At 37.7% G+C, this 24,232-nt stretch overlaps 1 protein-coding gene across 2 annotated transcripts in view; it reads right to left on the bottom strand.

The window, feature by feature from the left end:
* The window catches only part of LYRM4 (LYR motif containing 4), a 95,452-nt gene that overhangs the window by 61,562 nt on the left and 9,658 nt on the right, over positions 1–24,232 (bottom strand). For both annotated transcript variants that reach the window (XM_059835966.1, XM_059835968.1), the window contains exon 2: positions 10,992–11,112. In XM_059835966.1, the coding sequence (XP_059691949.1) occupies positions 10,992–11,112 (121 nt within the window). The remainder of the gene's footprint in view (positions 1–10,991; positions 11,113–24,232) is intronic.

Raw genomic sequence — 24,232 nt, 5'->3', positions numbered from 1 at the left:
TCCGCCCTCTGCCTTGCTTGTACAGCTGAGAGAAGGGAAACAGTACCGGCCCTGACAAGTCCCTTGGGATGGCACAATAAATGAACGTGTACTGCCATACTCACAAACTTACTAGTAATAAAACTAGCACTTGGAAAAGATTTACTTCCTTTTTTTTTTACCCATAAAGCATACCATACATGTGGTAAAGGTATTTTACTGTCAATGGGCTAGTTCTTCAGTATTATTCTACAGCATGACTTTGCATACCAATTTTTTCCCCTCTTCCCCCATGAGCATACATACAAATCATTTAAAAGCAATTTACAACATGTCAAACTGCTTAAGGAGACTCTTAAAAATCTAATGTATGAAGTTAACCATTGGCATGATTTATTATTGAAGTTCCACTGTTATAACTTGACAATTAAGAAATATTGATAAATGTAAGCACATTATTGATGTCAATTAAAAAGCACAAGATTGATTAACCTCCCAGAGGTATACTGGCACAAGCAGTTAGAGAGTAATCACCCCCACTAAGTATTCACTACTGACAAATGTGCACAGAAATTAGACTGCCATGAGACAAAATGTACTTTCAATTAAAATGAAGATCATTTGAACACATAACCAAAGCATTGGGTCAACAACAAAATCAACAGAATTACAAACAAGATCTGTACTAATGTGAAAGGCTAAGTGATTAGGTCACATAATGCTCCCACTAACCATAGACTCAGATGAAAACATGGTTAAAAATTTCCAAAGCAACTGCTCAGCAAGTGAATTATGCTCATGAGAGAAAGACTATGAACGTATTATTTTCCCACTACGCTGCAATATTCATAACTCCCCTGGTGAGGGACAAGACCTTGTTTACAGGATAACAGCAGATCTTTGTTTCAAAGTACGTATTTATGTACGTTGTACAGGTGACCAAATTATAAAGGTGAACTCGAAACTCTGCTTAGTAATGGTTCACTTCCTGCAAAGCAAACAGCCTAGGAAGGACGTTCAGACAGTCCATACCTCCAAGCAGGGAACCATACGTCTGACACACCCCAGAGAGAATAACAACAGGAATCAGTCAGCTTGTGATTTAAATGTGACTGGAAGAGTTTGGGTTCCTTTTTTCTTCTTCTTTTTACTTCCTTTCAGAATTAATGTACTGGCATAATGCCTGTCACCAAGATGAAGGGCACTGCAGCTATAGCTTTTAATGGCCAAAAAAACCCCAGGCTCACCTCAGAACGCACGGAGCTAAAGACAGCAGCAATGCACCAGTACCAAGGAGACTGCGTAAACACTAATTAAACTTCTCTCTACACTCTTGTCTAGAAAACAGTTTTCCCTGCTTAAACTTCCAAGGGCTGGATCAGACGTGCTGATATTGGAGTCTAGCAACTTTCCTCCCTAAAGCCTGGCCTTCATCACAACTTCATGGATCAAACACATTTCCTTCAAGTACAAGCAGCTTACTACAGAGACACTAGACAGAATCCAAATTACTGCAAAGAAGATAAAATTTAAATGTAACACGTCAATGATAAAGCTGCTGTGTTTGAAAGAGCTTTATGTGAAGGCCACACATATGTTTATGTTTATTGTCAAAATAAAACTAGATCACTGTGAATAGATGGCTGCAAATTAAGTCAAATGGTATTAGTGACAGAAACCATGTTTGGTGCTATGCTAAACCACAGGGGTATTCAATGGACCCCCAGAGAGGACCCCGGAAGATTACAATACATGTAGACACACCAGACACAGAGGACTTAAGAAGGCTTTTTTTTTTTTTAAGTAACATTTTTCAGATTTTTAGTAAATGACAATTAATGCTGGTGGGGTTTATGAACAGGTTTTATTTTAACAAGCAGTTTTAAAATAAGAAAACAACTGGCACGTTTGCAACTGGGATAATGGAAGAGTTTTAGTTACTGAACCAACAGAAGAAGCATAAAGATAATAAGATGGGGAAATAAAAAGCACTTGTGAAGCCAGATTCTTGGAGCAAACAGGACAAATAGAGCTCTTTGCAGGCTGGTCTTATGCTGAGAATGAAGATGAGAATAAATTCTTTAGACTTGACAAACTATCTGTGGAAGAAACAAAAAAAGGCATCTGATGTAGAGTGGCTGGGGAAGATTTTACATACTGTATTTTCAATGTGCTGAGGGGAGAAGCATGGCCATCTGAAAGGTCAGAAAAGAATGCAAGTAGCTTAAAGAGGACCTAAAATGCTCCCTCTTCCCTTTGTTAGCTGTAAAGGGAAAAACTGTAATATGCTGAGAGACTGATGACTGAGCATGGGGGGAGAAAATGTCATTAAAAAAACACTGTACCACAGCTACAGGACTAGGTGACTTGTCGGATAGCAAGGCCGTCAACAGCAACATCATCATCCTGAATTACATACTGCAGTTCAAGGGCAGCAGAACACAGTCCCAGGGATCTGAGGCACCAGACAAATGTGCCAAAGCTCCTCCTGCAGGGAAGTGTGCCTGCTTAGTTGCAGTGCCATTGAACCTGGCACTGTCTCCTTTCAATAAGCAGTACAAAACCAGGAAGGAAAATTTTCTCAGCAAGGAAAGCAAAATAAACCAACAACAGATTAAAAAGCAACCAACAAACTGTGGGAGATCAAAATAGAGATTACTGTTCTAATAACAGCACTGTTGTCTCTTACTTTTTCAGAAGTCCTCAAAACAGCAATCCCTTTCATTTCTTCAAGGTCTAGCTGTACTTAAAACTGGTTTACCCCACAATAACACCACTGAAAAGGGTTGCTCAGGAGATATCTGTGTTCTGACATGAACATAAGTCACAATACATATGCCAGGCTTTTACAAGGTTATACATTTCAACACACAAAACTGCCATACTTTTCTTTTTCCTTTTCAGTAAAAAGGAGATCCTCCACAAATGTTCTGCTCTGCAGCAAACACCACACAGCAAGAAAGACAGAAAGTTGCTCAAAGGTTAATATACTTTAATGCTACAAACTCAATCTTCAAACCCTCCCCTCAACTGGCACCACTACAAACCAGACTGGCAGGCATCAACTCAGGATCACACAGAAACATGGAAGAAGTCATTTGAGCTGTGATTGAAACTACCAGCACTTACTTCTACCTTGCCTCTCTTGGCAATATTTTGTATTTATACTAGGACACACATGCACTTGCTGTTACCTCATTTGGAAGAGGCCCCGCTGAAGTTTTGTTGCAAGAGCCACCCCTATGAACCGTATTCATTGACACACTGGGTAGAAGCCCTTGAGACACCAAACACAGGAAAGTAGAAAGCACGAAGGGACGATTGGCAGACGAACACATCTCCCTGAAAACGTGAGCTTTCCTTGCTTCTGGAGCTTTCTTCAGCACAGACTGGTTCAATCAGCGCTGCTAACTGTTTCAAGCAGCTACTGACCAGCCAAGCTGATGAAACTTACTCTTTTCCATGTGGAAATTTACACCCAGCATTTACTTGATCAGATGTGACATACTGCCACACCAAACTGCTCACTAGAAAGTAAGTCCTTTTCCCACCCTTCAGACAGCTCTGCTCTGTGCATAACATCAGATGTTTAGAGCTCTGGTTGCATTATATAACTACTTATTATTTATTGTAAGGCCCCAATCTCACTGAATTAGCCACTAAATACATATAACAAAATCAATGACAGCTCTTTATGACAGATAATTAAAGTATTTTAAAAGCCACTGCCAATACTCAACAGTCTTTTTTTTTAGGAAAGATAACTGCATACATCAAATGCTGTGTTTTACACTAAGGCTCTTAGATCAGAAAGACAAAGCCTCATTCTACCTCTGAATTGCCTTTGCTTGTACACTAAAGATCACTTTCAATGCAGGGTCTACTTTGGTATTTAATATTGCAGGCAGAACCTGCTGCTTGTAATTTAGTCAGCAGGGCAAACAGCAGCAAATCACTTGTGAAAATACAATCTTGCTCTCCATCAGGAGAGTTAAATGAAAGTCTAAGGAGTAACACTGCTCTGGAGACGCACACAGGTGTAACCTGGAGCGCCATGCCACCCTAAGACGGGTAAAATGTCTGTTATACTTCCTGCACATTCAGATGCTAGAAATTAAGCTGATATGACAGCTCTGGGCTTTTGGCATCTGTTACAATATTGCATATCTCCAAAGCTATCCTACATGCCAAGATGAAAAAGCTATTTGAAAAGGCTGGCCAAAGTGGACCTCACTGCTAACATGTCCTGCAAAGGGCCAAGTTCTGATTCACCTGGGTTTCTGTTCAAATTTACCAAACCTTTTTCAAAGTCACTCCTATTACAGTTTTTTCTTTCTTCCTCCTCCTTTTTCCCCCAAAAAAACTTTATGGATATTTACTGGACATAAAATACATTTCCTCTCATACTGGAATACAAAACCAGTATAGGTTTGTATTTAATGCTTCCTATTTCAGTTTCAAGCTTTCTCTTGTTTACTACAAGACAGGTATTATCCATCCTATGTTACACCTTCCTCCACCTCCATCTGTGTCTCCTTCCAAGTAAACAGCACTGAAACATAAGGTATGTTAAGGATTTCTGTTGCTTTCTTAATCATATTCTTCCTTGTAGGCTACTGTTATAAAAGAAGAAATATATAGATGTATGTTTCTTGAGTTATGTTTTCAAATCACACAGAAAGTAAGTGCAACTTGAACATAACAAATAGGCTTTAAATGACCTTGAGGAAAAGAAAATATCTAAAAATATCACCCCAAAGAGCTTTGGAATTAAAAAAAAAAAATCCACAGAAAAATCCCCCCAATGCCTTCTAAAAACCGAAGTCAGCTGATTTAAATTCAGTGTTTGGCTTTGCCACAAGCTTCCAGCATAATTTCGACGAATGCATATAGGGAACCAATCAAGTGAGAACTCATGATCTGCTAAAGCAATTAAAACCTGACTACCAGTATGGCAACAGGCCGGGAGCAAGAGAAGTACAAGAGGTTCATGCCAACCATTTTCTAAATTCTAGATGCCATTGCAAGTATTTAGAAGTGTATAGATGCTTGATTGCCTTCAAAAACTGATACGTGCAGTGACTTGATAAAACTGTTTTAATAGGATCTTTGTGCATTGTTTGATTAAGCCATTCACCTCCTGCTCTTCTTCTGTGAATGAGGCATTTGAAAACTCTTTCCTGCGTCTATACTTGCTTTAACAAATTAAATGGCTCAAGAGGTAGGAATAGTTCTCTCTGTGCACAATGTTGGCTCTATCCTGGTTGGAACGTGTAGGTGCAACTGTAATAAATAGAAATATATGACACTAGTAAAAAAGCAGCAAACTTTCAAGGACACTCCTCTTAGATAAGGACTGTAAGTCTATACATTTTTGTAGAAAAATAGGTATTTGCCATTGTGAAGGTAAAAAAAAACAATTCAAGAAGCTTCTCAAGAAAAGCAGTAAATTAATCTGTGATTTTAAAACTTCCTTGCAGTGACAAACTTGGTAAGAGAAACCATATTAGAGCTTCAACATAACTGGCTGTCAGAAGGAAAACATGACCTGACAATATCATATACATTACTGAACAGTAGTGTGGGTGCTGCACCCCACACTCAGAGTGCTTAAAAAGCTTTTCCAGCTATTCTTTCCTCTTGGCTTCAAAACTGCTGCTAACATAATCAAATACATTTTACAGTATTTTGCAACTTTCTTACATATTAATAAAAATTAGACAGAAATATGACTTGTAGCCTGAAACTAAAAATACTAATAAGAATTTTCATAATGAACCTTCTCCTGATAAGGGCATCCAACTGACAGTGCTTTGCAGTATCAACACAGGTATCTTCAGATACACAGAATATTTCTTGAAGGTTGAGAAGTTCCTTGAGACAGTCATTTCCAACGTCACTCACAACTGTGTAAATTGGTACCAATCCCCTGAATGCTCAACAATGTGCTTTCAGTCCAGAAATACATACACCTTGGCATTTACTAATTTACTTGCTATTGCTACAAATCAATCATAGGATTACTAGAACTGAACTGTGGAAAACAATGGGAGTATTTGCTGATAAAGCCACAAAGGATGAGCAACAAAATCCAAAGCAAGTGCAGTAAACTAAGGTACTTTTACCTTTTGTTTTTTAGAGTACCTATAATTGAAATTGCTTGTCTTGCTAATTATTATTTATCAAACATGCTTTAATATTTATATTACTTTGATTAACAGAAATATGCTTCCTTATGCTGTGGCTATATTATTACCAGTTCATAATAATATGAGTGCTGTATTAGTACATTCATTCAGTGTCATTTCCATTCAACTTACTTGAATCTACGATATTGCTAAGATGACATATGGCTAATGAATGCCTCAAGAAGGCGCAGTACTTGGCTACACAGTTGCACTGGCAACTTGGCTCGCTAAAAAAAAAGATCCAGAAAAACTGTTCAACTGTTCTTACTTTGCACAAATTTCAAAACAAGACCACACTAATCGTTTTTACTAGAAATGGCAAATATGGAGAAACAAGACCAAAATCTCACACGAAGTATGACACAGGCTTTTAGCACGGATGTCATGAAGCACTTCATTAAAAAAAAAAGGAGCTAAAGTTACTATAATCAATGACTATTGCAAGGATTAGAATGTACTTACAACATGCTGGAAACATGAAAAAATGCTGCAAGTACTCAATATTTGTTGTTATCAATGGAACCTTTTTAATAGAGTTCTCGTACTTCAAAACCACACTCCTTCATTCTTCTATACATCTGAAGAGAACAGTAAGAGAGGTCAAGCCTGAGGAAGAACAACTCAAACTCAAACGAAAAAGAAAAGTTCATCTGTTCCTTAGAACGGTTCCTGACTGTCTAACCGCTCGCAGTGCATCTCTTGTCTCCCTGCTAAACGTTTGTGCAAACCATGATTCTCATCAGTTTGGATTATTTAAAGGGACAAACAAAGGCTGTGAAATATCAAAACTGTTTTACTGAAGAGTACTGTAGTTGTGTGATGTCAAAACCAGTACAATTGATACTAAAGCCTTCAGAGCTGCCAGGAAAACCAAAATAATCCTTCTTAGCTGGGCAACAAGATGACTGGTAGTTTCTTGATACAATCTAAAACTGAGGAGAAATTACTGTGGAGGAATATGTAAGAATGAGACGTCCTATAAATTAAAACAGGCATTTAATCTGAGCACACAGGACTAATATAGCTTTTGAAGTTCACTTCTATATTTTCAATTCAAAAATTGAGATACAGCACGCCACAAAGAAAACTAGGGAATACTTCAAAACACTCAGTATTATCCTATCTTCCAAGTGGCTTCTATAAATCTTGAATCTCAGCAACAGCAGTAACATTTCAGGGCAAATTCTCCTACCACTAACGGATTCCAATAGTGATGGAAACTCATAAATGAAGTCATATTAGCATAGCTGAGGAATGGCTGTTAGGATAATCCTCAAAGGACCTCAAGACTTAGCCTCAAAACTTTTTAAAACTTTCTATTTCAAACTTACTTGTGACAATGCATTTCTCACAACACCCTTCTTTACAGGGAAGACACCACACAAAAAATCTTCACAGTGTTGAGAAAAGAATCAGAGTTGTTCCTTCCTTTAGCCAGACTATTTTTAAACCAAAACCAATAACAAGCAGAGGAGGACTAAGGCAGAGATTAATGTTCCTCCATGCTTTTCAGCTTTATAAAGCTACTTTTATAACATTCAAGCAAAGTGTACAGTGACTGACATGAACAAAATGACAGTAATCTGTCACTATCTCACATTTCTCACTAGGCTGATTCAAATAGTTATTTATGAACCTTACACTTCAATGGTCACTTTGATGACTAAACCATAAATTATAACGTAAAGTGAATATAAATTTGATTTTAGAGTAACAACAAATTGTCAGCGAAGTGGGATGTTATTTAATTTCTATCGACACACTATGAAAAAGTCAGCAATATCAAGATGCGTTACATCGTAATAAACCTCAAACTTAGCAAAAAAATGTACGCTAGATCTCATGTTTGCTTCAGTGCTTCTGCATTTAAAAATAAAAACACTTTATATATGCTTGGTTAGTTTTAAATATAATGTCTTAATAATATCAGATGAATTCACTACTTAATCTTCAAATAAACAGGGAGCAAGAATTATTTTTTTCCACAGAGCATGATTAAATTTGACAGCAAATAAATATTAGTATGATTTAGATGCTAAAGTTTTTAATAGTCCTGATGAAAAGCTTACTTTTAAGACAGTGTTGCTATTTTTCCAATATTTATCTCTTGCTTTACAGCTGAAAGTGAAGTGACACTGAAACGTAATAGAAATTCTGCAAAGAACAACCGTTCACAATTTTTTAGAAAAAAAGTTTTTTTGGGGGGTGTGGTGGCGCCAGGGAATTGACTTAGAAAAAAATAATCCTTATTACCCAAACATGAAGTCTTGCAGGGCCTAATGCGTCAAAAAATTATCTTGATAAACTAATTTTTTTTCATCAGATTATTTTCTGTCAAAAAGTTCCATTGCCTATTATGTTAGTATGTGTGTTACTGTCTGTTACTCCCGCAAACATATAAGATAAACACATACATCCTTCCAAAACTGAATGCAGCATGATTATACTTTGTCTGGAAAATTTCTGGAAGTGTGACATATAAGAGATACTTCAACATTAGCTTCACTGTTTTAGCAGTGTTAAAAATGGGAAGTTGTGTCAGACTCTCTAATACTCCTTACTTTTCAAGTATATTTTTCCTGAAATTCTTACATGGCATGATACCAAAATGCGATCCAATTTAAAACTACTTTAACTTCAGCAGATTAGTTTCGCATGTGGGAGAAACTCCTTAAACAGCTGAGATTTGAAACAACAAACAAACAAGCAAAACCCTGCAGATTTAGCAGTAACTGAGGCCATTCTGCATTATTCTGGTATGTGCCAGTGACAAAGATACCCTCCAAGTAACAAACGCATACCAGAAAGATAGATACTTAATGTCGTTTGCTTGGCAACAGTTCAATTATAATATATTTAAGATATTTGTATTAAACACCAGTTTTTTGTGTTTGCAAAACTAAAACATACACGGAGAGATTTTTATATTCTGAAAATTCAAACAGTGCTATTCCAGGGAAGTAGAACCCTACATGCATTTTTTGCTTCTGAACATCTTCCCTGCTGAAAAATTCACACCTACATATAAATCTTTCTTTCAAATGTTTTATGTACTGCGTGGTAGAGCGAGATGTGGCTCTCAATGACCTCTCTCAATCTTGAGTCAAGAAAGATTTCTTATACAATTTCTTTGCCATTACTACAAAGTAACAAAACAGGAAAAAAAAAAAACCAGCAGATTAAAATGGTTCTGCTGGTGTAATGAAAAAAGCAGAATCCATGCTAAAAGAAAATAACAAATCTTGTCTAACCTCTTATTGCTGGAATTTTCTTTAAAGAAGAATTAAATGCACAACATTTTTACCAGTGCAAAATACAGGCCGGTATGTGAAACAGTTACCTATTGTTCATGTACAGGCTTGTTCGAGATACTTGTGTACATACAGGCACATGTATGTTAATGTATAATCAAAACATTCACTAGCAACACAAAATTTCCTTAAACCCGTAAATCCTTTACAAAGGACAGCGAGTGGGTACACCAGTCAGAGATTAACCAAGCCTGCCTGCTCTTCCTACTCTTTCCAAGGCAGCTGAAAGACCTATCAGATGCTGAGGGACAATCTTTAGGCTAAAAGAAAACTTCATAAAAGTTGTGGGTCTTGTCTTGCAAGAAGAGCTAGAAAATGCTACTCATCACCAACAGATACGAGAAAAAACACCCCAACATTTAAATATAATTGCATTACATCAATCCAATCTGAATTGCTTCTTTGACAAACACTTTTAAAATACAAAAATAGCAGTGTTTGGGTTAAAAAAAGATAGCAAAGCTATGGTAGCACAAAACAACACCTGTTCCTGGGAGAAGACATTCCAAAGAAATAATTTAACTTGCACCAAAATATTCATACTTAATTGCCAAATCAAAGGGCCCAGCTTCCTACAGAAATAAGAATCCAGCTAACTGACCTACCAGTTGTTAAAAAATTAATATTAAAACAGTCCATAGAAGAACAGGTACGCATATTAATTCGATATTTAATAAAAGTACTACTGAGCTCCGACTGGTGTCAGTAAGTGCAGATTTTGCAGGGATGAACAGTTTAAGTATTGCAAGTGCCCTTAGAGAGTTCAGGTGTAGAAGCTTGCTTTCTTCAAATTTCCAGTGGTCACTGTAGATAGACAGTGGGTATGTATGAGAAGTAATAAAGCATCTGAAGTTCAATGAAGTGTAATTCATGTCTAAATAATACGGTACCCAGTGGAAGGAACAGAGATGCTATAAATGCTACTCAGACAAGGTCAGAGGAAAATATTGCCAGTGACTCAACTTTTTCCGAAGAAAAATCTATCACCCTGCTTGGACACATTTAGCCAGCATTTACTTAATTCACTTTATGATTTTCTTGTTCTGCTGCTGTTGTAACACTGTGTCTAGAGATGGGGAAAAACAAACACAGAAGGCAAGACTATTCAGAGCGAGTGTCACAACCACTCTTCTAAACCTATGATGGAAGGAGGAAAGCATGAGTAAAGGAATCCACATGATCTACAGGAAACAGATTCAAAGGAAAATTAGGGCAGAACAGAGAATCAGAGTGTTGACATAGTAAAACAAACAGCAGAAAAGGTAATGGAAGAGCATATAAACTTTTGATAGCAAGGGCTGTTCCAGTTAATGGAACAAACATCCCTAAATCCGCTATTGCCACCATCATGGATAAATGGATAGTTTCCACCCTCTCAAACTCAGACATACAAAAACTACTGTTCATCCAGAGATGTTTTGAGCAAGGATCTATTTTTTCCATCTCTAGTGGCACAAAACAGTTAACTGAGGAGTGTACAACTCTTAGAAAAAAATGAGAGAAATAAACATACCTGCCGATGAATAACCTCTAGGTTTGCTTTGGCTTTATTCACTAGTTCTTCTATTTTTTCAGAATCCTTTATATTCTTGTTTTCTCTGAAGGCATCTCTTATCCTTCTGATGGCATACATTCTAAACACAAACAATAAGAAGACACATTCATAGATGTGCCAGTTTATGACATTTCAACATTCTTTAAAGCATGCTGATTTTTAAAAATAAATATACATACACACACGTATATATTTCGCTCAGTTTTATATATCTATCTTTTTATTCAGGGTCTTGTCTTGCCTGAGTTGAAACAGTGACCAGATTCTTTCATTAAAAACAGTGGTTTTACTGGAAGTTATTGTAGAAAAATGTCATATTTCACATATCAGTCCAGTCCTTACTGCTTGCTATTGCTGCAAACATACTGTTGGATACCCCACATGGATATTGCTAAGGTCAAGAACATAATAAAAAGCCTAAGAACCAAAAAATCATCCCCCAAATTATTTTGAGTCAGTGCAGCTATTCTTATTCTGCATACTCTAAAGGTCACTGAGCTAACCACTAAATACATTACACATTATCACTACTTCTGACTTTGTAATCTAGCAGACAACAAAGGTAGACTGACAGACCAACCATAACAAAAAAGGGCTCCTTCCCTGTCACCCCTTTCCTCTCCTGACAAAGCATATTTCAACCACTCAGTCCAACACCTCCTCATCCATTTCTCCACCAAGAAGCAGTAACAGGACACGATCTCTGCAAGTAGGAAGAGGTTATGATCTCTGCTTTCTGAGAGGAAGGTTCAAAGCTGCAGTTATCTCCAAATCTCTCCCCTTTCTTTTCAACCCAGTAAAGAACCTTTATGCAGTCTGTAGCGTAGTGCTCAATAAAAAATAGGGCCAATTTCAATATTAAAATAAAATTTTCAGACTGAGCAGTAGATACTTTCATTACACACATGCTTGGGAGGGGAAGGAGAAATGGCAGTAAACTGATCCTGCTTATCTATCTTGCTAATGTCCCGCTTCTCTACTACCACATCACATCAGTATCATTTTTACTACAGAAAGTAAAACCCTGTGTGGTGCTGGAAAGAAAAAAAAGGCTGCTGCAACCACCACAAATAGTGTAATATTTCAACAACTGTTTTCAGTCTTGTATAAAAGTGAAACACGAGACACAAAACTGTCTGGAACACGACCATAAAAAACTCCAAAGATGATGTTGAAAAATAAAAATATTGGGGGAGGAGACTGAGGAGGGGAGAAAGAAGAGGGAAGATGAATAGCCAGTCGCACTCCACACCATTAGATGGTGCTATCCAGCTCTTAATGCAGCCTCCACCAGCCAAGCAGCATGTTTTCTCTTTGAGCTCATAAATAATACATTTCAATCACAGGAGTCAGGATGGTTATGGAGTGCCACCCTGCTGCCGCACACTGGCAGATGGTGCGTGCTTTTAATTAGGGCCTGTTCACCTATAATGTGACACTGGGGTTTGTGAGCAAGTGTGTGTTTATACGTGTGAAGTTAATAGAATGTATGAAATATGAAGCTCATTCTCATCCGCAGCTGCTGTCCTCGCAAGATTTGAAGGGGAGGCTGCTTATTTCTTCTAGAAAAGAAACAACCCCAAATCATTAAGATGGAGTGTAATTTTGTTGCTTAATAATGGATGGATTTCAAATTACCCCATATACATACGCAGGGTTAAACTGTGCAGAAACACGTAGTATTTTCTGCAAGAAAAGAAGGGTTTCCAAAAGATAAAAAGACCCAATATATATATATTCTTTTAGCTTAAAAGAAAAAACAACAACAAACAACAAGTATCCATTACTGGGTACAAGTCTTTCAAAATGCAATACAAATGAGTAAATTCTATCTACATAAAAAAGATAGATGGGACTAAACCAAATTCTTGTTCAGTATAACACCTACAGGCTGTTTTTTTTGTTTTGTACATATGGTGCATTAATTGTTCCATTTTCTCTCTCTTCCTCTCATTACATCCAACAGTTGTTGAGAAAGAAAAGATATGTACTTACAAAACATCATCAGATCAGTTTTTATCTATAGTCAGAAAGTTGGACTGTTTTTTCCTTTTATAATGTCTTTAAACCTTTATGAACATTAACACCCAAATGAAGTTATTTCACATAGGCCTTTAACACAATCTTAATTCTACAGCTAAACCAATATACCTCCAGTATTCTCTAAACACACTTCAAAGACTTGCTCTATATCCTGGTGCTACTCTTTATTAAGGTTACATTGAGATTCAATATATCACTTAAAATAAGGATGAGCTGAACTCAAAGCTCAAACCCAATACTATAATGACTGTAAAACATCCTTTCTTCCCCATTTAGAGGTGCCAGGGGAACATTTTTCCAACACTCAAATTCTTTCAAAATTATGTAAAAAGTTTTAAGTCAAGATATAAGCAAACTGGCAGTTTTGGGGTTGTTTGTGTTTTTTTTAAAACAACAGCTTTTTATATGCAACAACAGTTGTGAGCAGTGTCAATTCCAAACCTCAATACTCTCTACACTTCAAGAGTTTCTGAACTGAATATGTACTAAAAGCTAGTACTAACATTAGGGCTGCAATATTGCTGCACGTCCACGAACAACCGAGCTCTTTTGAAAGTACAGTAACATGTGTAGCAACATGTAGTAAAGATACACATGCTATGAAAAGAACTTGTTCATTCAGACATACACCTGTTTTGTTTTTTTAAAGAGCACTACTCCAAAGAGTTGATGAACAGACTGGTCAGCTGATCAGCTACTCTAATGGTGTGTGTTTTCAGTTCAGTAAGCATAAACACCAAAACTAACGATGTACCATTTAAAGGCACAGCTTGAAATGCTGCTGGCAGAGAATATATGCTACTGCATAAAATTTTACAACATTAACCTAAAAGAAGCACTATCTGAAGACAGAGTGACAGATGAAAAGCCTACCAGCAAGTGAAATGGTTACTGTACCTTATGGATGATCATTTACTGAAGCTGGCACAAAGGAACTAAGGGCATACAGCACTGCCACAAGTTTAAGCCAATGTGAGTGAAGGGGAGCGGCCGCAATTTTGCCACCCTCCCTCTGCCTCCTTCAGACCAGCACAGCCAGTCTGATATTTGGCCCTGAGGTGAGCCAGTCCAACTCGGTAACCCGACAGAAGGCCAACCTACTAAAAAAGTTAACTTCTTTTTTTGTTGTTACGGTTTTTTTCCCTGGATTAGCGAGCTCCATCAGCTTTGCATGGGACTGGATGAGCATAGTGCTGAGAAGGGAATACAGCAGTATTGATTTAGATGGATACAGTTTGCAATAGATCCCACTCAGAGAGGCCGAGCAAGTGGCATAAACAAAGCGGACTCTTCAGCGAGGAGGTACCAAGCAAGCTCTCCAGAGAAAGAGAATGGGAAAGCAATTCTGCATACAGTACACTCAAACAGCTCCTACAGACCTTTGGAAAAGGTCCTACGAATGTGTTCATTAATTATTACAGTGAACATTAACAGTGTTCATTAAGAAACATCATTACAAATGAAAACTCAAACTGCATTTCACAATCTACTATTTTTCTCACCATTCTTTGGAAACAGATACTGAAAAATGGCTGAAAGATGCAACAAGGCATTTTCTTTTCACTATCCAAGTGCACCGAAATCTTAATAGAGAATACCTTTGATTTTATCTTCTGCGAAGACTTTCTAACGAGCTAGTGACAGCAGGACCCAAGCAAGAGTGTACAGTTGAATATATTCACTCAGCGCTCTCTTACATACGCACGCTTAAAACACTTTTTGTGATCCCTACTTACGTGCATCTGTCACACAATTAACTCCCAATTAAATCAAAAGTATGTACTCAATGGGTAATAGATTCAGTGCGATGGCTTCAGACCAAAGCCACCGCAGGTGGATGGCTACGCGAGGTAACAGATGCACATCAGTAGAAAACAGAAAGAGTGGTTGGGGGTTAATGCGGGAACAATGCCAGGGCCAAAACATTACCAGACTCACAGGGAACGGGCACTACCTGCTAATGTTAAGAGACAACAATGCCCACAAATAACAGTGAAAAACACAGAGTTACGGTTAGAAAACAGTCTTTTTCCTAGTACTCAGTCATTCACCTCTACCTTCAAAGAGTTCATCTTTTTCCTTCCCTGAAGCACAATTGAAAACATAACGTGTCCTCGTAAAAATGAAGCCTACAAGAAGCGAAGTCTGAAACAACGGCTATTAAGGAAAAATGAATTCGCAACAGAGGTACTTCAGAAAATAATAGCTGCTTGGAGATTTAGATATTTTTATTTCAAAATGTTTACTTATGTCATGCCTGACCAGAAAAAAAAAAAATCTGTTTCCTTTTCAAGTCTTCACTTTCGTACCTTGGTGCTCTGCTAAACTAGAGTGCAAGAAAAGAAGCTGAAATCCTGCACAGACACACTTGCTTTTAAGCGCACAGTACTACGCCTTCAAAATAAACCTGGCCAAGCAATGTTTTTCTCAGCACTACTTTGCATTTACCAGTATCACGACACACTAAAGGTTTAAGTCATCTCTCCAAGACAGCTTTACAAACAATTTGACATCTTGCCTTTGTGATTGTGAACAAATATAATGTATTAATAGATCACACCACAGTTATAGGCAACATACTGCAAAACATAATGGCTATTATAAATTTTAAGTCATTGAGCATGTATGCAAAGGTAGAAGAGGAGGATTGTGGTATGCAACCTGTGCAAGCAAAACAGATTACAACGGAAGAGGCCAGCAGGTTAGAATATTCAAGACCTTCAAAAAAGGTATAAAGTAAAATGCATTTTTCTTTATTAGCTTAAGTTATATTTAATAAATTAAGGCAAGGGATCAGTAGCCAACCTCTAGGAAGCCCACTGTGGTTAATAACTCTGAAATTGAGTATATGATGCTTTTATTTAAGGACACAATGTGCAAAAGTGAGATGCTGATTTACAATACAGTAATATTATATCAAGCGAGGGATCTTTTGTTGGTCAAACATTGGAACAGGCTGCCCAGGGAGGTGGTGGAGTCACCATCACCAGAGGTGTTCAAAAAACATGTAGATGTGGCACTTCGGGACATGGTTTAGTGGGCATGGTGGTGTTGGGTTGATAGTTGGACTTGATGATCTTACAGGTCTTCTCCAACCTTAATGATTCTGTGATCCTTTTTATAAAAGGTCGTTGTTTCCTTTCACTAACTATATTTTCTTACCACTTCTCCCTTCCAGTTAGCATCTATTAACTTAAGGTAGCCACAGCATGAATTTTCAGAATTTCCCATCATTACTAGCAAAATGTGCACCAGATGAGATTTGCCTAACTGAATTTTCAGAATTACATATAATTTAAAAATGGAAAGTTTTTATAATACAAAAATATCTGCAGAAAAATCATTTTAGCTTACCTTAAACTTTTATTAGTATTAGTGAGGATGTCTCCATGTACAGAATTAAGAGGGATAAAAATTGACAAACATTAGAAAACACACTTGAGAGCTGGTGACTGCGAGCCAGTGTGTATGCTACATGCTGTATAATCAGATAGAAGGATTTGTAACTTATTTCTAAAGCAAATCTTGCTACTTTGTGTCTCATATCTCAACACTTCTCAAAAACTTCAACACTCTCTGTGCAAGTTGCCCTAGATGAGAAAGAGAAAAAGCTTCTAATATGCACACCTATTTCAAAAGAGTTTCCTTTCTTTTTCTTTAACCAATCTAAAAACTGAAAATGCCTCCCCACATTTTTTATGTATATATAGAGAGAGACTTATGGCTGTTTTTAGGAAAAGAGAACTTTTTTTCTGACTGTATCCTTCCATAAAATTGTGCCTGTACCCATTTCAATGAAAAGAGCATGGATGACCACCTGATCAAGAGAATCACAGAATCATTCACGTTGGAAAGCAGCTTGGGAGGTCTCTAGTCCCACTTTCTGCTGAAAGGAGGGTCAGCAGTGGGATCAGACCAGGCTACTCACAGCTCTGTCCAGTCAGGTCTGGAAAACCAGGATGGTGACTGGACCACCTCTCTGGGAAACATGCCAATTGCTTGGCTGTCCTTGTGAGGAAAGTTTTTCCTTAAAGACCAGTCTGAAAACCTCTCTTCCTTCACTCTACATCTGCTGTCTCTTGTTGTCCTGCCAGGCACCTCTGGATACTCTGAGGTACCAGCCGCTATTAGGTTCCCTCAATGTTGTTTCTTCTCCAGGCTGAACCAGCCCAGCTCCCTCAGCCTTTTCTCACAGGGGAAGTGCTTCAGCCTCCAACCACCTTGGTGGTTTCTGCTGAGCTTGCTTCAAGTTATCCGTGTCTTTCCTGTATGAGGGGTGGGGGCAAGACCAGACGCAGTGCTCGATGCGCTCTAACAAGCACTAAGTAGAGGGGAATAATCACTCCCCTTAATCTGCTGGCTGAGCAATTGTTGATACATCTCAGAATGCTCTTGGCCTTCCTTGCTGCCAGGGTACACAGCTGGCTGCCTGCTAGGATCCCTAGCCCTTTTTCAGCAGAGCTGCTCCCTGGCCACTCAGTCCCCAGCCTCTTCTGTGGCTGGGACATCTCCTTCCCAGGTGTAGGACATTGCACTTGCCCTTACCAAATTTCATAAGGTTGCTGTTGGCCTTTTCCTTCAGGCTTCTGAGGTCCCTCTGGACAGTAGCCCTGCCCTTGAGCACATTGGCTCCCCAATTTGGTGTCATCTGCAAATTTAATGAGCAAGCATTGTTGCTTCCTTTGGGTCATAGATAAAGATGTGAAACAGGATGAGGGCCAGGATCAACCCCTGAAGACCCATAACTACCATCCTCTAAGCCGCAGCATCCAACCAGTCTTAAAGGCACATGGTTGTCCACTCATCCAGATTGTAACACCGTAATGTGGATACAAGAATGTTGTGCGAGCCAGTGCTGAAAGCCTCCCTAAAGTAGGAGGTAAATGACATCCACTGCTCTCCCCTTGTTCACAAATCCAGGCAATCATGTTGGTCAGGCATGATTTATCCTCAGCTCCCAAACACCACCTTCTTCATGCCCCCAGAATACTATCAGTGCTATTCATAGTTAACTGTGATTATTTTTGCAGTTCTTTGAAACATACATTTTTGTTGCTATACTTCTAAAAATAAAAACGGTTATGGGCTTAATTCTAAATGTAAAGAATCTCTGCAGAAGGCAGTGCTTTTCAGAAGGTCAGGGTTAAAAAAAAAAGGAAAGATGTCCAAATAAAAGCATTCTTTTAATCTTAATTGGAGTTGCAACTACAATGTTACATTGCAGAAGAGGTTAAAAAAGAGGGTTACCAGTGAAGGACTCAATCGAACAAGTTTTTCAGTTAACAAGGCACAGGGCAAGGATGTGCTGCACGAACTAGAAAGAGAATTTGCCACAGATGAAAAGTGTCCTGATGGCCTGAAATGACAAATAGCTCTCTGCTAAGCTTTCACTGCCAAGACCCTGCCAACTGCTTACCAGGACACACGGGTAGCTGAGCAGTCCAATTACCAGGTGGGGAATGCCTTGAAACCACAAGTTCAAATCCTGACAAGGCTCATTTCCCTCTTCTTGCTTTTGAGGCAAATATACACCGTTCTGTTTGCTGTGCTGCTACTTCTGAACAGTTCTTAAAAAAGGCCTGGCCTGCTGTGAATTGCCATTACAAATTCCATTATACTCTTCCGGAAGGATTAGAGTTTCAGTCTAACGCTGTGGCCAAAATTTCTCTCTTCAGCATGGCAAGAGGTTACCTTCCATTCTAACAGGAGATGTAGTTTACCTTGTGACTTGGGTATCCTGAAGAGGGCTAACCATATTGCATCTCTTGGTGACTGTAACTGTTCATTTAGAAATCCATTGGGTGCTAAGCAGCCTTGCTGGATGCAAGTATTTCTCACTTGTCAGTGGAAAATGATTTGTCTTTGATGAAGCAATAGTGCTTAGGTTTTTTTAATTAAGCAACAAGGCATAAAGCCTTGGGATAATCTAACTTCTTGGACTGCAGTGTGGTTTGTCTGGATGGTGATGAGATTTTGATAGAATATTTCTGAAGCATAGCATTATTTCTGAAATGAAAGATTTAGATCTAGTAAATATCTAGTTATAGTATCCATATTAATCTTTTAATATCAAATGATAAAAATGACAATTCCTTGGAAAAGAAAAAGAAACGAGTATTAGAAATATGTTGACAGCATAGTTTTAAAATAATAACTGAGATATTTGACTTAGGAAAGACTTTAAGGAACAGTTCTCTCAAGGTTATCTGAGGTGAAGCTTTGTTGGTCATTTTGACATGCTAGTAATTTCGAGCGTACAGAACAGTCTCCTAACAAAGCTTTACTTTGCAAAAGTGATCCTTGGATTCTAGTAATAAAGACAATTAATTTTGCCTCTTGATTTTTGCTCGAGTAAACCTACGCTTTTTGAGAAAGAAGAATTTAAGCATCATAGGCCCAAAATGAATATAGTAAAAGAAATTACATTGAGATTATATAGGATCCAGTCATCTCATGACAAAGACATCAATAAACCATTAAACAATCCGTGTGAAGTAACAGAGCACCTGTTCTGTCTGCTTATAGACAACACACTAGAAGCTACAGGATTTGGAGTACTGGAGTTATTCTCCAATCTTTATCCTCTCATCCATTTCTATCAGCTTTACAGCTTATCCAATAGTCTTTTGTTTCTTGTAAGTCAGTCAGTAGTGACAAACATCCCCCACTGGACCCCCTATCACCATATGGCTCAATGACCGTCCCTCATTTATAGCAAAGCACTGCATGTTTAGTTTAGCAAATTTGCAACATCAATTTTGACAACAGTGATGGATATTTGAAATTACACTGTGATAGTTAGCAGCATAGAAAATTCGAACATATGCAAAGCTTATTAGTCAAATCTAGAGCCTAAAAAATCAATTTGGAATGCATAACAAAATCACCGCCCTACCTTGTGTGTACAACAGAGTTCTGAATATTATTTTTAGACATTTGGGATTGTAAATATAGTGCCTTTGGACAATACATGAAATGTTTTGGGAAGCTCAGATACAGACTACTGTGATCATGTTACCAGAGGCTCAGAAAAAAAATAAATGCAGGTTATTTTGTACAACCTGAATGCTACCTGAGGCACAGAAAGTCAAGTGAATTAGATCTTTCCTTCTGTATTTTTTCTGTTTAATTAGTTACAGAATATGGAAGTCTTCACAAGCTTTACAGATGATAACACCAGCACAAAAGAAATGGGGGCTGAAAAACCCAGCCTCAGCCAAGAATGGAACAGTAACCCAGAAACGCAATGGGTACAAACTCTGCTGTCACTTCATCCCCATGGAAAATAAGATGAAGCTTCTTACATGATAAAAGAGCAGAAGGAACCATGGGTGAACAGAGGCAAGGCTTGAAGGGAAAAGAATATTCTGCTCAAAGCTGATTGACTGATTCACCCACAGACCATGTCAGAGAGGCAGATTTGAGGTTTTGAGGCAGGCACAGCTGACCTTTATCCAGATAAATTACATAACACACCTCTATGCGCCAGGCATAATGCGCCAGAACTATCCACCATGGCTTTTCACTCTCCACTCCTTGTATCTCCCAGGTGCTATCAGCACAAACAAGCATTGAAAAAAGCCAGACCTTTTGCAAGCTAGTTATGGAGCAGTATGCCCACAGCTCTTGATCTTTGGAGCATAATGATGATCAGCTAAGACATACCTGAGACCTCTGCTAGCTCCAGTAAAATAAACTCATCTTCTCAGGACCTATATATCCTACATATCTTACTGGGGTCCAGAAGTAACATATGAATCAAAGTCATACTAAATCCTAAGTGAAGTAATACAACATTCTTGAAAGCTACTTCACATAAAACGAATAAAAAGGATTACACCAATTTTCTATTATTTTTCCTCCAGTTACTCTAAAAAACAAGGATGGATGATCTATCTGCCAGTTATGAAGCTAAGAGTGCCTACCACCCAAAATGTTTATTTTGGGCTATGTATGGCCTCCAACTCTAAAATTGTGGTGCATACACTCTTACTCTCCAAACTGTAGATCCCAACATACAACGCAATACTTTGGTCTGACCAGACAATATGTAATTTAATCTCAGACAGAAAAATGAGATTAAATTTAAAACTTAAGCTATGCTAGTCCAGTGAACAGAAGTCATTCATAAACCTGCTGACAAATCTTCTGTGCACTGAAGCAGTTTAATCTAACCACTGTAACAGAAAGGGAGATCAGAAATATTCAGGAAGACAAAGAGAGAGATCAACTTACTTTCTGCAAGAAAAGAAACACTGACAAAGTATTGTCTTTTAATCTAGTCAAGCCTAAGTATGCTAAATTCAGATGTTAAAATTTAAAGGTGAAGATAAAGCTAAGGGAAAGGTCAGTAATTTTTAAAGAGTTTTCCAGTCAACCTCTTAACACTCTCTCTTAGAGGCTTACGCTATGAGGGGGGGAAAAAAAGTCACCTTATTCTATTTCTATAATATATACCTCTACATACATATTCTATTGAACAAGAGTTAAGTTCAGGCTGGTACATTTATATACAACAAAAGGTTCTGCATGTCAAGCCAAAAATGTGTTACAAAAACCCCTGGGTAGTAGTACTTAAGAGCTAATTAAAAGTCACAAGAAAATATTCACTCGCATGAGTGACGGTACCACTTTTTGGCCTTTATCTGCAAGTAAGACAAAAAAACCATACAGCAAACAGCAACTTCTTTCCCTCCCATAAGCACATGACTGTAAGGAGAAGTTCTTCTCAGATAACAACTACTCTAAATATGGAATTAACATCTGGCTTAAAACTCAATAACTCAGACGAGTACTGTCTAAGGTTACCACATGAAATATTAGAAAAGGAAAAGAGGTATGAAGAGTGTTCTAATTATCATAACAAAGTTTTCAGTACAACATTTTATGACCAGGGCAGATTACCTTCCCTTTGACACATGACATGACCTTTCATTCCCCAAGGTAGCAGAAAAGGTTTCCAATCTCAGAACAAATTACCCACAGAAGTTGCAGAAGTACCAGGTCCCTAGCTAATGGTAGCAATAACTTGCATTGATAGAGAATTTCTCCTTCAAGGATTCCAACAAATTGTTAGGAAATAAAACCCTACAATCAAGCCTCAAAATCCATATAGGTTAGCAAACACTGCCACTAGTTCACAGAATGAGGAGTTCTGTATAAGTAAGTATAGTATACCTATTTGCCCAATGCTGCATCGCTGTACCCAGTGAGACTACGTTCATCCTATGTTCCCGTTGCTTTTGGAGGTGATTGTGAAGGTGCCACCACCAGTTTGATAAATATTCATCTTCACATTCAAAATCTGCAAATAATAGGCGGCAATTTGTGGTATAAATTACAAACTGAAAATAATAAACTAACATATTTAGTAAAATATGTGCTCAGTAGCTCTGGAAATCAGGAAACCTATTTAGAGGTCTACATGAAATACATTTCTCATTATTGTTTTGTAAACAAACACTTGAACATTTATTTTCACATTGTAAATTAGTCAGGTCAGGGAAAAAGCATTATGATTGAGACATCTAATTTACTTTGGACGTTGATAAAACTACTTAAATCAATCAATAAGTGTTGCTCCCTTCAAAACTAGCTTACATACGAAGACCATTAATTTGAAAACCTCTTTGCTAATTTATTGGACTAGAAAAATGCTGTGATATTTTAGATGAGTCAAAGATGTTTTCTGGAACTTACTAGCAGGTTAGTTTCAAGGCAACACAACATGTTCCTATTTGACATCCAGAACATAATTCAGGCTATAAAGTTCTAGGACGTACTGTGGCTTATACTGCGTCTTAAACACTTCATTTGAGCTGTATTGACTTTAAAACATTCTCCTGAGAAGGAAGCAGTCTGATGTTATTTAAATAAATAAAAACATTGATTACAAGGGGAGGCACATTTTGATGAATGAATGAATTATTGTTTCACAAAGAATTCCATTAGTGATTCAATCTAAAACTTGATGAACTGTGATGGCTTGTACCTAGCCCCTTCCACTCTCAGTTCCCTGTTCTTAACTGTGATTAACAATGTCAATAAATGATGGCTTCTGAAACACCCCACCCCCCCGCCCCGCTACATTTAACTCTTTCACTGCTATTTTAACACAGTCTGCAGAACAGTGTTTAACATTCACTGAACGCGTAACTATCAACGGTGGCTATCCACAGATAAACCGATTTTCTCCAACACCAAGGCTCTGAGGAAACCTGTGTCCACATTCCTCCTGCTTATGCAAACGATGAAGAGAAGTTTACATCTGCCTGTGACTGCAGCTGAGCTTTGTGATAATCTGTATGTTTATTGAAGAAACAAATAATGCCAGTAAATAAACACTACCAAGCAAAAATACTATGTCCTGCAAGCAAATACTAGTTATCAGAAATCACATAGTGTGCAAGAGAAAGGTGGAGACAACTCTGTAAAGACTGACCTCACAGGATACAATAAATTATTCTCATAGGCACTTAAAGTCACAGAACTAAGTTAAATTATATAAGCTTCAATACCATAATGGATTAGTGATTATTGCCAATAATCACAAAATGCCACAGGGAAGGATTTTCATTTTTTTTTAAAACATGTACTTTCTCTGGCAGCTAAAGTAAGACTGTCTTACTTTTATACAAGGTAATGATTTAGAAACAGGTCTTTTATGGTTCCAGACCAGGAAATGCCAGACTCAGAAGGACTGTCAAGACCTGGCAATGAAGTTTTGTGGAGAATCTCAGTGCTGTCATATTCAGAATCCCATAAGACATTTTGAATCTCATGCTGATTTGATGTAAAAAGTTCATGGAGCTGTATTTATTTAAATACTAGATTCTTGCAAAGTATATTAAAAAATACAGTTAATTATGTCAACTTATAAATCAGCATTTTCTAAATTTAAGTGAAACATCTTTGATCTAAATGCTATCAAGAAAAAAAAAAGCACTGCGATTCAATTGTAATAAGACTAACACACCTATCATACTTGCTATAGCTTCCACAATGGCTTCACAGCTTGCTTTAAACAGGGATTTTTGATAAAGGATTACTCTGATGGAGCAGAAGGTAATTCCTGACCTCTTGATACCAATACATTCATACATACACACACAGTGTTTATTTTATGCATAGGCTTCTTTTCTTTAGAAAACTTAAAT

The sequence above is a fragment of the Gavia stellata genome, chromosome 3 (genome assembly GCF_030936135.1).
Source record: "Gavia stellata isolate bGavSte3 chromosome 3, bGavSte3.hap2, whole genome shotgun sequence".
In the NCBI taxonomy this organism is placed as follows: domain Eukaryota; kingdom Metazoa; phylum Chordata; class Aves; order Gaviiformes; family Gaviidae; genus Gavia; species Gavia stellata.
Note: the sequence above shows the minus strand (reverse complement) of the source record. Positions and strands in the feature narration are given on the sequence as shown.